This window comes from Phyllopteryx taeniolatus, chromosome 5 (genome assembly GCF_024500385.1).
Source record: "Phyllopteryx taeniolatus isolate TA_2022b chromosome 5, UOR_Ptae_1.2, whole genome shotgun sequence".
NCBI lineage: Eukaryota > Metazoa > Chordata > Actinopteri > Syngnathiformes > Syngnathidae > Phyllopteryx > Phyllopteryx taeniolatus.
The window spans coordinates 20,137,518-20,153,585 of record NC_084506.1 but is presented as its reverse complement, the minus strand read 5'-3'; the positions used below and the strand labels follow the sequence as shown (position 1 = coordinate 20,153,585).

At 40.7% G+C, this 16,068-nt stretch overlaps 1 protein-coding gene across 2 annotated transcripts in view; it reads left to right on the top strand.

Moving 5' to 3' along the window:
* The window catches only part of wnt7bb (wingless-type MMTV integration site family, member 7Bb), a 46,636-nt gene that overhangs the window by 7,287 nt on the left and 23,281 nt on the right, over window positions 1–16,068 (top strand). For both annotated transcript variants that reach the window (XM_061773614.1, XM_061773613.1), the window contains exon 2: window positions 7,179–7,405. In XM_061773614.1, coding sequence (XP_061629598.1) covers window positions 7,179–7,405 — 227 coding nt within the window. The remainder of the gene's footprint in view (window positions 1–7,178; window positions 7,406–16,068) is intronic.

The following is a 16,068-nucleotide window of genomic DNA, read 5'->3' as shown; positions in this document are numbered from 1 at the left end:
GTCAGTGCGGCTCACACAGCGTTCCATGTGACGACGGCGAAGGTGGCCACGCAATAACGTCTGCTGTGACGTCGGCCACCCACTTTGTCTCAAGGCCACACGACACAGTGATGTAAGAGGCTCTCGCTTATACGGATGACGCCCCCCCCCCCCCCCCCCACTTTTTTTTTTTTTTTTTTGCGTTTTGCTTGTCAGGTCACATTGGCAAAGATGTTCAGCGGAATGTGGGTTTCCACTCTGACTCACTCGGAACGGAAGCGGAGTTCCCATCCACTCTTGATCAAAAATTTTGCCTTTCCAAAGATTGGAAGGCTCAGGTATTCTTGTGGCTCTGGATTGCAGTTGGTGTACAACTGCATTACATCTTACAGAGAGTTTTTAATATTTTGAATGAGTGTGAGCAAAATAATTGTTTTTTTATACCTCTTATCCTCATTAGGCTCATAGGTAGGGATGCACCAATACCAATTTTTGTAGTACAAGTACTTATAGTTGACTATTCGCCACAGTACCAGTACTTTATAATGTCATTATCTCTTGCAATTGTGATAAAAAAGTGTTTTATTTTAATCAAATATTGTTCAAAAAACCCCCAAAGGTTTCTTGAACATAACATAAATTTCACTTAAATATGGCACTTTTTAGAGTACCACTTGTCATTACAGACATTTTAATGTAGCGGAACGGTGTCAAACTCATTTTTGTCACAGGCCACGTTGTAGGTACGGTTCCTCTCGAACGGCTGCTATGATTGTGCAATCATACAAATGTTTCATTACCTCATCATAGTATTACATATACATACATTTATGGATAACTAGTTTTAAAATCAGGAGTCGTTTGTTCATATGACGATTTGAAATTTTGGTAAAGATCTGAGCGAGGATCATGGAAGTTAATGCAAACTATTTGCTTTTGTGGGCCACATAAAATGCTGTGGCGGGCCGTATGTGGTCCCCGGGCCTTGAGTTTGACACCTGTAACACAAGGTATTTCAGTTATGTGGTGTCTCAGTCTGAACATGAGGGAGCACTATGGAAAAGGAGTAAAAACAGTAGATAAGAGACAAATAATAAATAAGAGATGAAGAAGAATGTAGAGTTTGATGAGTACAAGTAGGATTGTATATACCATTTTACCACTCTGTGTGAACTACAAAATAAAGTGAGTGGAAAAAAAAATACAAGACTGCTTCTTGAGAATACTACAAGTTCTAAAATAAAACTATGACAGGACTAGTGGTAATACTTCATCACACCATTGCCGCGTTGCGGACAATGGGCCCGAGCGATTTTGCTCATAATTTGCAGTTGCATCACAGTGTTGTCATCAGTGTCCTTAAAAGTATCAGAGCGTAGCATCCCGGAATTTTTACAAGTATTGTACAGACATACAGAATCGGCACCGATAACGCGCCCCAATCGCTGGTGAGCTGGAGCTGAGCTGAATTTGTGCGAGAGGCAAGATACACCCTGGACTGGTCCCCAGCCAATCACAGGACACACGTATACAAATATTTATTCCAGTGGGCAATTTTGAGTCTTCAATGTACCTAACATGCATGTTCTTGGAATATGGAAGGAAGCTGGAGTACCTGGAGAATTATATCGACTTGTATTGTGCTTTAAAGACCCAACAATAAAACATGGTTCAAAAAAGGCCATTTGTGTTCATCTACTACTTTCTTATTGTGATAGCTAGGGTTGGGCATCGTTTGAATTTGAGCGATTCCGGTTTGAAATGATTCTCGATTCAGATTCTTTTAGGGGGCTGGGTAAAAAATTTTTGCATGGTTTAAATAAAGGGTGTCCAAATTATGAACATCCATTTTCTTAGCAGCCTGCAGCATAGACTAAAATGAACATTTGACTCAAGGTTCTTTATAACCAGTATCAATATCAAACCTATGAACTAAAAGGCAATGTGTGTGGAACTAACCCAATTGACTTAATATTCATTAATTAATGTTTCAGCTAAAAGTTAAATTTAACATTGTTAAAATAGTTATTTTAACTGTTTTAACTATTTTATTTTATTGTTTCACTCACCCAGTTGGCTTCACTGACAGCATTGTTAAAATAGTTATAGTTAGTTTTGTTATAGTTATAAAATATTTATTTTAACAATGCTATAATGGGACGAGCGGAAAGGAAAAGAAGAAGATATATAGCTGCCGCTGTATTCTGTTTCATCATGTCAAATGGTTTAAATGGGCAAGTTTTAACTTGACTTCTTGTTTTAAGCTTGTAGCCTGTTACTTTGAAGGGTACGCACCAGAACTCAGCATTTTGGCACGAAAAGTAAATTCACATGGCACCGGTGATTTTTTTTGTATTTATTTTTTTTAATGGATGGAACCAAATGCTCTAAAACGCTGATTCCTTTGCTTACCCACCGATGGTTAGTGTTTGTAATAATGTGAGACGTTTGTGAATTTTGTCCCAATGCATTGTGATGTAAAGTTGCTACGGTGAAGTTTTAGCCCAATACTAAGCTTTTTTTGTGTGTTTTTGTCATTGGCGCTTACGTTGGTTAGAACGCTAAAAACCATCAGTGCAAATGTGCAAGCAACAGTTTACCTTGTTAGCTGTCTTAATGTTGGCATAGACGTATTTTATTGTTTCACTCACCCAATTGAGTGAGAGTTGACTTCACTGAAGCTCCGTGCGGTGTAGGTTGAGGCTCGGAGCGCGTCGGACACTACACATCGGGAAAAACTCCTTTGCACCATATAATCTTATTCCCAGTGTTGCACTGAGGCGACTGGTCTTTCATTTTTACAAAGACGCACTTTTGTTCGCCGCCGCTTTCTTTGGGCACAAGCACGTCATAGTGCTCGTTCTTCTTTGTTGGTTCACGCCGCTTCTTTGTTGCTTTTCGCCACTACTTCTTCGTGGCTGGAAGACTGCGCATGGAAACTGGGAACCAACATTTTTAAATTCGAACGGTTACGGGAGAACCGGAACGTTAGTCCCGGTTGCAATCGGTTCTGGATTCTTGATACCCAGCCCTAGTGATAGCGCATACTGCCGATTGCAGAAACTTCTACTGCTAGTAATAGTAGTAGTTTAATTGATCATTTGGTCAATTTGTGTGGAATTGATTGCTGATTAATTATGTGCATGAATTAATTTTTCTGCTCGATATAATGATGGAATGGAAACAGGAGTTCAGAACATTCAGAGTCTCCATAGTTGATACAGGACATTTTGTCAAATCGCTGTCCTTACTGATTCCTGACTTCCATGAAACCATCGACTGCCTCGTTGTTGTCAGAGCGCACGTTGCCGACTGCACAAACTGCCTCTAGGGCTGAGTTCTATTCATAGTCATCTTTGAGACCGCATTTAGGCAAAGGGGGTGTTTAGCGTGTAAGAAAGTGGGAGCCAACACAATGAGACTGGTTTGTATGGATGGGATATCGCGGTGGCCATGGGCGACCGCATATACTGCAAAGGGGTGACACAGGGGTCAGCGGAACAGCAAAAAGGCAATGAGGTGAATGACACATACAAGCTAACAAGGAGCAGTCTTTTTTATTTAGTATTTTTTTTAAACGAGCAGTTCGCAGGTGTTTCTTTCTGTCTTGCAAATTCCGAGCTTTTTAGGATTTTTAATTTGAAGAGCAAGAGGCAAACAAACTTTTTTTTTTTGTATTCGACCCTGTGCTAGCCCCTGAGTGCAGCGAGGCAACTTTGGTAACAGCTGCAGTTGGGTTTCTTTAGGTTTCTCTGTCTGGGTGGAAAAAGCTGTTGTCAGAAAGCAAGTTATAACCATCCATCAAGTGTTTTGCTCTTAATCTCCAACCAAAAGTTTTTTTTTGTGTGTGTGTGTGTGCGTGTGTGTGTGTGTGTGTGAGAGAGAGAGAGAGAGAGAGCGAGAGCGAGAGAGAGAGAGAGAGAGAGAGAGAGAGAGATAGAGAGAACGCTCAAATCCCCACTGGAATAAGTCTGGTGTCATGATCTCTCTCCTGCGTCACCTCACCGTGTCAAACACCTCTCAGTCAGTGACGTCATACTTGACTCGGGCTTCCAAGTCCCCCCCTCCCCCCAAAAAGTTTACATATCCTGTGGTTGTGATGCTATAAACAGTCACCGGGAGGGTGAAGTTATGATTGGTGCTAATCTGTTTGGCTGCAAGCATACGATTGGATCTTGGGTCATCTCATAAACAGCATTTAGTCACCTTTAGATTAAGTGTTGATAATGCGGCCCATCTGCATGTCGTTAATGTACAGTAAAAGCAGCTGCAAATCATAAGGAATGATTTAATTGTTTTGTTGTTTTTTTTACGATAGCTGGCTATAAACTCAAGTCTGCATCATCATCATCATCATCACACACACACACACACACACATGCACACACACTAAGATGCAGTCTGGCAGTTCAAGCCATTACCAGTGGGAAGCTGCATTTGGGGGTTACATTATTTATTGGGTCTAGGAGGTTTTCATCAGTGTTTGCTACACTGGCGAGATTTCCATGGACATTGATGAGCAATCTCGAGTGCATTTTAAATAAGAGCATATGCGGATGATGGTGTCTACATCACTTGCTAGATTACCGTAGATTCAGTGTGTTCATTCCACATGGACACATTATGCGCCAACATTACGTTTACAAAAAGCACTATTTGCGGGGGATAGCGACCGTACTGGACCGCGAATATCGAAAATCCGCAGGTAATTGACGTCCATTGTGATTGCATTTAAAAAAATAAATTTAAAAAAAAAAAAAAAAAAAAAAAAAAAAAAAAAGATTCTTGAATAAGCGTTTTTGGGGTTGGTTCCCCTAAAAAAAAAAAAAATCAATAACAAAATGTGAATTAAAAAACAATCTGCAAATAGGTGAATCCGCGGGAGCCGAACCGCGGCTATGCGGGGGTCCACTGTACGGCACTGAAATATTACAATTCACCCAACTGGATTATCTAGTCAGTTGACAGATACAGATATTTTCTATATCATAATACGTGTACATTTCACGAGCATGTGTCTGTGTGTTTGCCAGTGTTTCGTGGACTTTAAAAATATAGATAATTTTTTTACTCTGGATTATTTCTAATTGTTCTATTTATTTCCATTGTACGAGACGGTGTGTATCATGAAAAACAGTTGAGCTCACCTGATCATATGAAACATACAGTACATTGTGCGGGCGATGTGCCAGTGCATGACCCAGCAAGCGGTGGATGTTTTTTTTTTTAACTGTGGATTATTTCTAGTTGTTGTGTTTATTTCTAATGTGCAAGGTGGCGGTTATCATAATTTGATAATTTGCGAGGAGTAAGCAATCAGTATAAATGATTACAATATATGAGATACTTTGCGTGTAAGGTGTGTTTGCGTGACCCGGCGTGCCATGTACTCTTATTTTGTAGATTATTTTGAATCTTTTTTATTTTATTTTTTTCCTAAAATGCAAGTTGGTGTTTAACATGAATCACGGATGAAAGGAGAGATCACCTACCCATTATATGCATACAGTTTACTGGCACTTTTCTATGTGTGGCCCAGTGTATGTTGACTTTTAAAAAAAATTGTTTTTTTTTTAGTCTGTGGTTTATTTCATCATTCCATTTGTTTCTGTTGTGCAAGGTGGCAGTTATCATGAATAACTGGCAAGAGTAGCGAGCAATGTTATTGATGATATGATACTTTTTTTTTTTTTTTTTTTTACTCTTTGGATTATTCCTACTCGGTCTGGAACCAATGCATTGATTGCATAACACATACCGCATGTATGTGGTTGTGTGTGAGCAGCGTGCCTTGTACTACTTTGTGGATTATTTTGAGTTGTATTTATTTATATAAATTCTGTTCTGTTCTGTTATCTTGAACAAATGGAAATGAATTATCATCCATCCATCCATTTTCTGAGCCGCTTCTCCTCGCTAGGGTCGCGGGCGTGCTGGAGCCAATCCCAGCTATCATCGGGCAGGAGGCGGGCCTGAACTGGTTGCCAGCCAATCGCAGGGCACATACAAACAAACAACCATTCGCACTCACAGTCACAGTCATGCCTACGGGCAATTTAGAGTCTCCAATTAATGAATGTTTTTGGGATGTGGGAGGAAACCGGAGTGCCCGGAGAAAACCCACGCAGGCACGGGGAGAACATGCAAACTCCACACAGGCGGGGCCGGGGATTGAACCCGGGTCCTCAGAACTGTGAGGCTGACGCTCTAACCACTCGTCCACCGTGCCGCCGGAAATTAATTATGACAAAGTAATTGTATGACATTTCTAAATTGGATTTTTTAAATATACTAGTTTATGTATATCCAAACTGGATCACAGTGTAAATTCAGCCTCAAGGTGATAGACATTGAAGCTCTATTTAAGCGAGGCATGTGTGATGATGATGATGATGACGATGGTCCAAATTGAAAGAGGTATTATGATGTAAATTTAATAGGAAAAACCCAACAGCTAAAGTAGGGATGTCCAAACTTTTTCGTCTAAGGGGTCACATTCAGGAAAATGGAATGAAGATTTGGAGCACTTGTGATTGTGAAACATGCTGAACCCAAACGTACTGTAGGTCAACATAAGCGAAGCAGTTACTTCTTAATTTTTTTTGGTAACTCAGTGACAAAGCAAAAAAAAAAAAAAAAAGTATTATTTGTATGATATCTTCTACCATTCAAAATGTATTTTAATTGTGTACTATTTTCAATCATAAATTGTGTCTTAACATTTAACTTTTTAAAGCATTTTAAATTAAAATTAGTGTGATAACTGAAACCTTTTTGATTACAATTTTACATTTTCATTAAACGTTTTGTTAATTTTAAAAAATCTCAAATAAAATGTATCTTGTTAAATTTAAATGTTTTATTTTGCTGAAATTTTGTATTAATTTTAAAGAGAATGTTCAAATTTACTTTCTTTCATAACCTTCAGATGAAGGCCATGGCTTTAATTTATTATTAGAATGCACAGTAGGACAATTTAAAAAAAACGCAGTCGGCCTGGACTAAAGCATTAAAAGGCTTTCACTTTACTATGGAAGGTGCATCAATCAGTGGTTGAAATTAATCATAGTGTGGAGAACCTCACGAGAGTAAGTGAGCCTTCTTTTGGAAGGAAGTTCTAACAGTTTTAGTCACAGTGTGCGTGCATCCATGTACAGTATTTTTGTGTGATGGTTTTGTCTCTGTCTCACTTTTGGCAGGGCCCTGTCCTCAGTGGTGGCTCTGGGCGCCAACATCATCTGCAACAAGATTCCCGGGCTGGCACCTCGTCAGCGGGCCATCTGCCAGAGCCGCCCGGACGCCATCATTGTTGTGGGCGAGGGCGCCCAGATGGGCATCAATGAGTGTCAATATCAGTTCCGCTATGGACGCTGGAATTGTTCGGCGCTGGGGGAAAGGACGGTCTTCGGGCAGGAGCTGCGTGTAGGTCAGTCTGGCTTTTATTGCAAAAGGCTGCGGTGCTTTTGTTCTTACGTGGCTTTCTCGTGAGAACTTCTTTGAGCTTTGGCCAATGATATTACAGTATCGGCAACTTGTTCTATCAAGTCTGGAAACTATTATACTCTATCTGTCATAGCAATTTATCTAGCGTCTATGGGGTGCATCTGAAATAGTTCTCAGTTGGAACTTTGTTTGTTTATCTTTGGTTGGCTTGTTGGTTAGCAGGATTATGGAAAAAATACTGTACACACAGCCGAAGCATTCGCCCTACCCAGAATGCAAAGGATGCGGTCCCGTCCGTCTATTCATGCAGTCCTACATCATTTTATATAAACCAGTAAGCAGCCAAACTAAAATACAAAGCAAATACAGGATAGGTTTTCCTCCTTTGTGAAATTATTTGTTTCTCTTTTTGTCGATTAAGTCTCAATGGAAGCTTTCCGCTCTCCCCCAGAATGTAAATGGTAGAGTGCTGGCCATCTGTTTGAAACCTCTTGCATCGTTTTACAGGAAACAAGAAGGAGCCTAACTAAAAAGGCATAGACAACTACAAATATTGCATGGCTTTTCCACTTTAGTTAAATAGGATTTCTCTTCATTTCCGTTTTGAGTCACAATGTAACCGTTCCCCTCATCCTAGAATGCAAATGGTAGTCCTACCGTCTTATCGCATTCTCCATGAACCAGAAAGTAGCCTCACTGAAATAGACTTCCAAAAATATGGCACTCCACGATTGAGAGGAATGTATTCTACTTTTGCTGTTTGAGTCATGATGGAAGTGTCCCCGCTTCCTAAGAATGCAAAGTCCCGTCCAATAAGTCGTAACGTCTGATCCCATTCTACATGAACCAGGTAGTAGCTCAAAATGGAGAGACAGTGTGGAGTGTGGTATTGCCACTTTTGTTACATTTTTTTCACTTCACTGTTTCAGTCAAGGCGGCACGGTGAATGACTGGTTAGAGCATCTGCCTCACCGTTCTGAGGACCGGGGTTCAATCCCCGGCCCCGCCTAGTGGAGTTTGCATGTTCTCCCCGTGCCTGCGTGGGTTTACGCTGGGCACTCCGTTTTCCTCCCACATCCCAAAAATATGCATGGTAGGTTAATTGACAAATCTAAATTGCCCGTAGGTGTGAATGTGACAAATGGTTGTTTGTTTGTATATGCCCTGTGATTGGCTGGCAACCAGTTCAGGTTGTACCCCGCCTCCTGCCCGATGACAGCTGGGATAGGCTCCAGCACGCCCGCGACCCTAGTGAGGAGAAGCGGCTCAGAAAATGGATGGATGGATGGGTGTTTCAGTCAACATGGACTCATTCCCCCAGTGTCAGAATGCAAACAGTAGATTCCCACTCTTACTCAGGCTGGATGATTATGGAAAAAATAATAATCACACATTTTTGGATTGACATTTGAAACCATGATTAAGAAACATTACTATTCATTGATTTCAAAACTTGAGTATTTAACTCCAAAATCTCAACTTTCAATATACATATCCTGAGCTTGATATGGACTGGAATTGTAAAGACTACCCTTGAAGGACTGGTGTGGTCGGGCTGGCTAAAGTTGAAGAGCTTTTTTTTTTCTTTTGCTCCTATGTCATTTGGTCATAGACCACTTTATGACTGATCATCATCCATCCGTCCATCTTCTGAGCTGCTTGTCCTCACAAGGGTAGCGGGAGTGCTGGAGCCTATCCCAGCTATCATCTGGCAGGAGGCGGGGTACACCCTGAACTGGTTGCTAGCCAATCGCAGGGCACACATAAACAAACAACCATTCGCACTCACATTCACACCTAGGGGCAATTTAGAGACTTAAATTAACCTACCATGGATGTGGGAGGAAACCGGAGTGCCCGGAGAAAACCCACGCAGGCACGGGGAGAACATGCAATCTCCACACAGGTGGGGCTTGGGGATCGAACCCCAGTCCTCAGAACTGTGAGGCAGATGCTGTAACCAGTCGTCCACCGTGCCGCTGACTGATCTTCAAATGATTAAAATTGGTTATGTTGCCTTAGGGTGCAGACAAATGTTTTTTTTGTTCTGGTCAACATCCGAGAACTTGATGACCAAAGTTGTCCCTTTCTTCCCAACCAAAAGCTGCTGTTCTGTTTCTGACATGTTTTCGGTTGCTCGCTCCACATATTGATCCACACAAGTCACACGCTTTTAAAATAAAATAAAAAGCGCATTCACGGTGCTTTTACAATACAGAAACTTGCATAACACACCGTGTAGTGCGACACGTTAAATCATTTTTATTATGATGTTTTTATGATTGTGAGAAGCCAAAATTGAAATCAAGAGCAAAATTCGATAAATAGGCCAGACCTACATATTACTGCATGCTCCATGAACCAGAAAGTTGCCAAAATAGACTTGCAAAAAATTGGCGCGCTATGCTAAGAGGAGTGCGTGTGTGTATTCTCTCGTTTTTCCACTTCAATCACAATAGAGTCAACCCTCAACTCCCAACTGTTCCTATAGGCTTTCCAAACACGATGCTCCAGGGATGTATTTTGCATCATTACCATGATCAAAGTGTTGCCCTGTTGTAGAATCAAAAATGGTATGGTCCTGTTGTCCTACGCCACCATCTTTAATGAACCAGGAAGTGTTCTGCTCGTATATGGATGGACAAACAAATAAATGACTTGCATTGACAGATGATCTTTTAGCTACCATCTTTGTTTGTCTCACAAAACAGGTGTATCTGTAATGTTCGCACTGGACAATTATACATGACTGACAATAATCTGACTACATTTGCTTTGAGTTCAGTGCTTGCAATCCTGTGGTCATGCTATTGAAACCTCAGACTTTCCATCATGTCTGGAGCAGTCCTATTGTCTCGCTTTGAGGCGTTTGAAACGTGTAGTGGTACCAGTCCCTCTGTGGCCTATGAAATGTGGCTCTTCAGAGGCCAAACCCAAGCTGCACACATCAGACGGTCCAAAACTCAAACCAGCGACGCACAACACACTCTTTGACGCTCTATTGTATAACCATTTGGGTTGGCTCCGCGCAACATAACTTTGCATGCTAGCGATTCCGGCCCATGCTAGTTCTCAAGTGCTGCGTTTCGCCTTGGTGCAACGGGTCACTCAGTTTGCAGCAACAAGCAAAGCCCTGCTTAAAATCTACATTTGATAAATGAGATTGCAGATGAGGGGACAACTAATGGTGGCGTTCTAAGCCAACTAGTCGGACACATCTGTTTTTAATTGGGTTCAGTTGGTTGCTATGCTTCTTCGCAAGTGCAGAAAAAAGACGTGAAGCAGACATTTGTAAAAAACAAAACAAACAAACAAAAAAAACGCTTGGGTGCATTGTGTTTGTTTTACAGCCTATATGTCATCTCACTTTGTGGCCATTATGTTGCGGCCGGGTCATGCATTTAGGCCAGTGGTTCTGTTTAGAATCATGTTGTCTTTGTTGTATGTGCTGCTTTTTGTTTCAGTGGCGCTTCTGTGTGTGTTCGACACGACTCCCAAATACTCATCATTTCCATCGGTACATGTTGATTTGAGGAAAAACATGTGGCAGATCTGCTTTTAGTGCTTCTGATGCATCTGTGTTGATTGCTATTAGCGATGCGTAAGTGTAGCTACAATTCCAACTAAAGTTTCAGAAGCTTTTCTTTCTGGGTATGTCCAGTTCCTCAAACTAATAAGGTACCAATCAGGTGTGTTCAGCCCTGCAGAGCCTTGCCTTACAGGTTTCCTGGACTTCGTTAAAGTACCCTTGCTTCCTTCAGTCTTCATAAATTACCTCGAAACTAGCCTGCAACGATTAATCGAATAATTAAGCTAAAATCTCTGCTTTGACGCGTTGCAGTGATAATCTTTCATCGGACTCATGTTACTACAGTTGCACACACCACTCCGTCAAGAATTACAATGGCACGATGGCGGAGAGCCAGAAGGAAAGAGTTGTTAAAAGACAGGGAATGTCAGACGTGTGTGATCCTTTCAGACTTAAATAGGAAGATAAAGTGCAATGTGCACCAAAACAGCACCTCTACGATCGTCAACTCAAGGTAACATTTTGATGCTAGCTAATTTAATATAGCCTACCATCACTAGTAAGAACACATTGTAATGCCCCCGCAATTGGTTAAGGAGAGACAAAGCACTTTCACGCTTTAATGAGCAAACAGTAAAAAAAAAAAATTAATAAAAAAAATGAAAAAGAAAAACCACATGAAATGGGCACATCATTACGATGTGTTGATGGGCACAACTCACACCGACTCACTCAACACGCAGACTAGCTAACGGGTTAGCCAGCTCTGAGCTCTCATTCGCTGACACCAGGCTTGGCCCTGCCTTTTAACTCAAAAGTCACAGATGCTACAGTAAAACGAGAGGATGGTGACCCCAAGTAGAAAAAAATACTTGCATCTCACTTACACGTTATTGTGTTTACTGGTCCAAAATCAATCTTTATTTGGTTAGCCGAAAAATCGACCGGATAATGGTAGAATGCTCAAGTCTTTTTAAAAAAAAAAAAATAAAAAATACTAATAATAATACATTTTATTTAAAAAAATAAAAAAATTGATAGCTGCAGCCCTACTCTGAGCTAACAATGGGCCTCCAAAAGTTCCAAGCCCCTAAGTGTGTAAAGCTACTGCAGTTGAAATGCACCATTTGTAATTCCAAAATTACTTGGAGTAAGAATAAAGAATCAAGATCAAGGCCAGAACTCTGACTGATTCATTAATACAGGTCTCACTACTTGAATGAAACCAGCAGAGGTGATGTTGATTCACTCTCAACTAGTTTGCTGTCCAAAGAGGGATAACATGACATCAGCTATGGGAAGTTGAACTTAATCCATAACAGGTGGCGCTATTTTGCTCAAAACAAAACTGGCATGGAAATGGGATCAGAAAATTCAAAGATTCTCCTGCTCCATTAAAATAATGTTTAAAGAAATAAGGATTTATGCTGCTGGAAATGTGATTTCTTAAGAAAACAACATTTCTTTCCTAAATACTGTATTAAGCTGTCAACGTTGCCCCGTTTGTGACCTTGCGGGAAAGTTTGTGATTCACTCGTGATTGTGTGAGCTGTATGTGCAGACTTCAGGAGAAAACATTGCTTGTCATGCAACCAACATAAATGCAACGTTTCCTCCAGCTGTGGTGGACACCGCTGCGATTGGTTTGAGGTTTAAAAAGCGCTGCAGTCAAGTCTGTGGATAAGTTGTAATAAAAATGTTGAGTTGCAAAAAAAATAAAATACATTTGGCCGCCGCTAGGAAGTGATTATAGATCACAGCTCAGGGATGTTGCTAATAAGCATTTCGGAATTGTTGACAACATATTGTTGAATATTGGGCTACAGTCAGGGTTACTCTTAAGTCAGTAATTCATCCCATAGGTACAATTGTTGGACTCTGAGATAACATTTTATATGTTTCAAGGGAGGGAAATGTACAGGTATGGTCCTAAAAAAATGTTTTTCACAAATTAAAAGAGCTCCCAAGGTTTTTGTGCATCCAGCAACACTGCACCTCTGCTTAGCTTTTGGCTTTGACATGACAACATTTTAATGTGACCTGACAGTTGCTTGAAAATGGCGGTATGAAGAAATTAAATTTGAATGAATATTTTTATGGGAAGGACCAAATGGGAATTTTTTTCCACAGGAAATATGGGAATTCAGTGGGAATTGCGGGTAATTTATTGGAAGGGTATCATATTCAAAACATATACTGTATATAAATATTGTTTTAACATAAGCAGACATCCAAGCAAAATAGATCGCTCTCCTTGCCCACTTGCGAGGGCATTACAGTACCTTAATTGCTCCATTTTTTTATCTGAAGGTGGCTCATAACTCATATTGGCTTGCAGCACAAAGTAAAAAAAAAAAAAGAAAAGAAAAAGTGACTTCTCATACTTGATAAACTCAAGTTGGGGCTCCACAAGGCATGAAATCCAGTTGTTTTAGTCAGGTTTTATTCCTATTAATTCCAGTTAAATCCCGTAAACTTTGACAATTCTGGGAATTCCATAACCCTCGTCAGTTATCATATAAAGTCTGCTTCACGGTGGTTGCTTGCCATATGAAGCTTTATCGCTTTCAGAGTTCCAGTGCTGCCGCCTTCCCCAGGCGTTGCGCGTGCGCCTGCGCTATGAGTTTGATCTTTTCATCAGTGGTGGTAGTAGCAGACCATCCGCTGTGTGGTTTGTAGATCCTGTTTCGAGAAACTTGCCATGGATAGAGCAAATTGTACTCGGTGTAGGAGCAGTGTGAGGGCCATAAAGCTTCTCAAAGTGCTGTTCAACTGGCGGCTATTTGGCAGTGCCAACATCCAACATCAATTGGCGAGCCATAAGCAAGGGAATGATATGCTTACAAAAACTGCAAACCCTAAGATGTCAAATGCTGATGGACTCACGTGTGTCCGAATGATACATGAAACGAAATGGGGAAAAAAAAAAACAACAACAACTTGTATATTGACTTTTTGGACAATTCTGGTAGCTTCCATTCTGGCTACAAAAGAAGAGTCACATTTTATTTAAAAAAAAAAGGCCAAACAACTTCCTTCAAACAGCACACTCCAAGTTTAAATCAACACAATACCGAAAGAATCACCCAACATCGCTTGTTGTACAAGCAGATTACAGTTAAAAGTAATAGTGGAGCAAAGTCTATGGTGGATTGGTTGAGAGTCGTATAGTTGAGCTCAATGGGTTGTTTGTCCCGAGGGATACTATGGTTAGAATCAACATGGCTGCCAACCAGGAAAAAAAGACAAAATAGCTCAAAGTTGTGGCTGTGTGTGTGTGTGTGTGTGTGTGTCAGTGTGCTAGCACTTATCTTATTTTGTCAATCCCAATCCAGGCAGACAACAGATCCAGCAGCAGGTCCCAGGAAAGAAAATTGACATTTCTAAAAAATGCTCATTACAAGTCTTCCAGACAGCAATAAATGTCCAACTCATGTATCCTCTGTATATGCATCACTTTTCATCCATCTGTTTTCTCTTCCCTCCAAGTACTCTATTGAATTTTAATCCCCTGCCACAGGTGTGTCACCTTTATCTCCTTCCCCCTTGTTTACTTCCTACTTCCTGTCTTTCACTTCCTGGGTCAGCCCAGCTAGCCAGACCTGCTCTTTTTCTTACTTTACTCACTTACTTTTAGCTTCTCATGTACAGTATACTATAGTAGATGCTTGGCATTTCCTATGCAGTAGTTTTTGCATTCTGAATCCTAAGCTTCCACTGTCACCATGGTTGTGCCTCGATGTGTTTTAACAGCCTCATATAGACAATTGCTGCATGCTAAGCTGCCTCCGATTTTGCAAAAGTACTGTATTGATACAGAGTTCTCCACTATATCACACTTGATCATTCACACACAGATTTTTTCAAGAAATAATTTCCCCGTGTTTTTACAGTATACTTGTTTAACTGTAATGCCCTCGCATATGGGAAAGGAGAGACATAGTCACCCATGCGCTGTTCGGCCGTTATCCCCCAAGATAAACGGGTTCACTGTACCCCGTGTTTGTTGTCAATAACATTACAGGGAACCATTTTGATTCGGGTTGCCACCCTTTTTTACACATTTACAAATTTTAAAAGATCATATTTTTTCGTACGTACTGGGACCATAAAGAAGCCTTAAGTCAATGAAGAACCCCATTGATTTCGAAATACATGACGTGACAAGTGTATATATAGTATGTGTATTTATAGTTGTTGATTAGGTATTTCAGTCGAATCCAACGAGAGATGAAGGTCTCTGGTGCAAGTCGACAGGAAGGCTACGCATTCACTTTGGCAGCATTTTTTCAACGTCCCACTTGGTTGCCGTGGGAGACCACAAACGTGAGTGAAGAATTCCCTCGTCAGTTATAGACACTGGAAAAAAACAAAACAAAAACTTGTCCACTTTAAACACCTGCCATCAACATCATTGCCTGCGCTATTTTTCCAGTATTTGTCGCCTTACTTCAAATTGTCAAAGTGTAGTATGTTATGGAATTCTTTAGCGGGCCATATGAAATCATGGAATACACCTCTGCAAAAAAAATGTTCCAATTCCATCCCGAAACCATCATCATCATAATTAAGTGCAAGGGAAAAGCTGTTCCGCTCCCATTGAAGTTATAAACTCAAATCCCTCAAATGATGAACACTAAACCTTTCCCCCCACAACGTGATCCCGTCTTATTTATTTTTGGACTGCAAGCGAATTTGCTTTCTGAGAGAGCAAACGTTAAACTCTTTGTTGATTTCTACTGTATATTCAACACAGGTGATTCACTTTCAAAGCCTGACTTGAGCCCAAAATCTCTGAACCTTTGTTGCCTGGGCTTGAGTATCCAAATACTTGCATGGATTTTGCAAAGAATTTTGGCTCCTTTATTATGCTGCAGCTGACAAATTGGACAACAACAGCTTAAAGCAGCAGGGAGATTCAAAAACCTCCAGTTGAAACGCATCTCTTGTTTCCTCTCTAGAAACTGAGTTAGCATCTCTCTTGTGCCCGATGGTGGCATTTAGCCTGGGTTGGCACTAACGGATGCTGATTATGAATGAACAGGCTTTGAATATTCTCTACTAAAGCTACACTGTGTAGAAATCTAACCTTAAAATAACATTGGGACTGTTTCTAG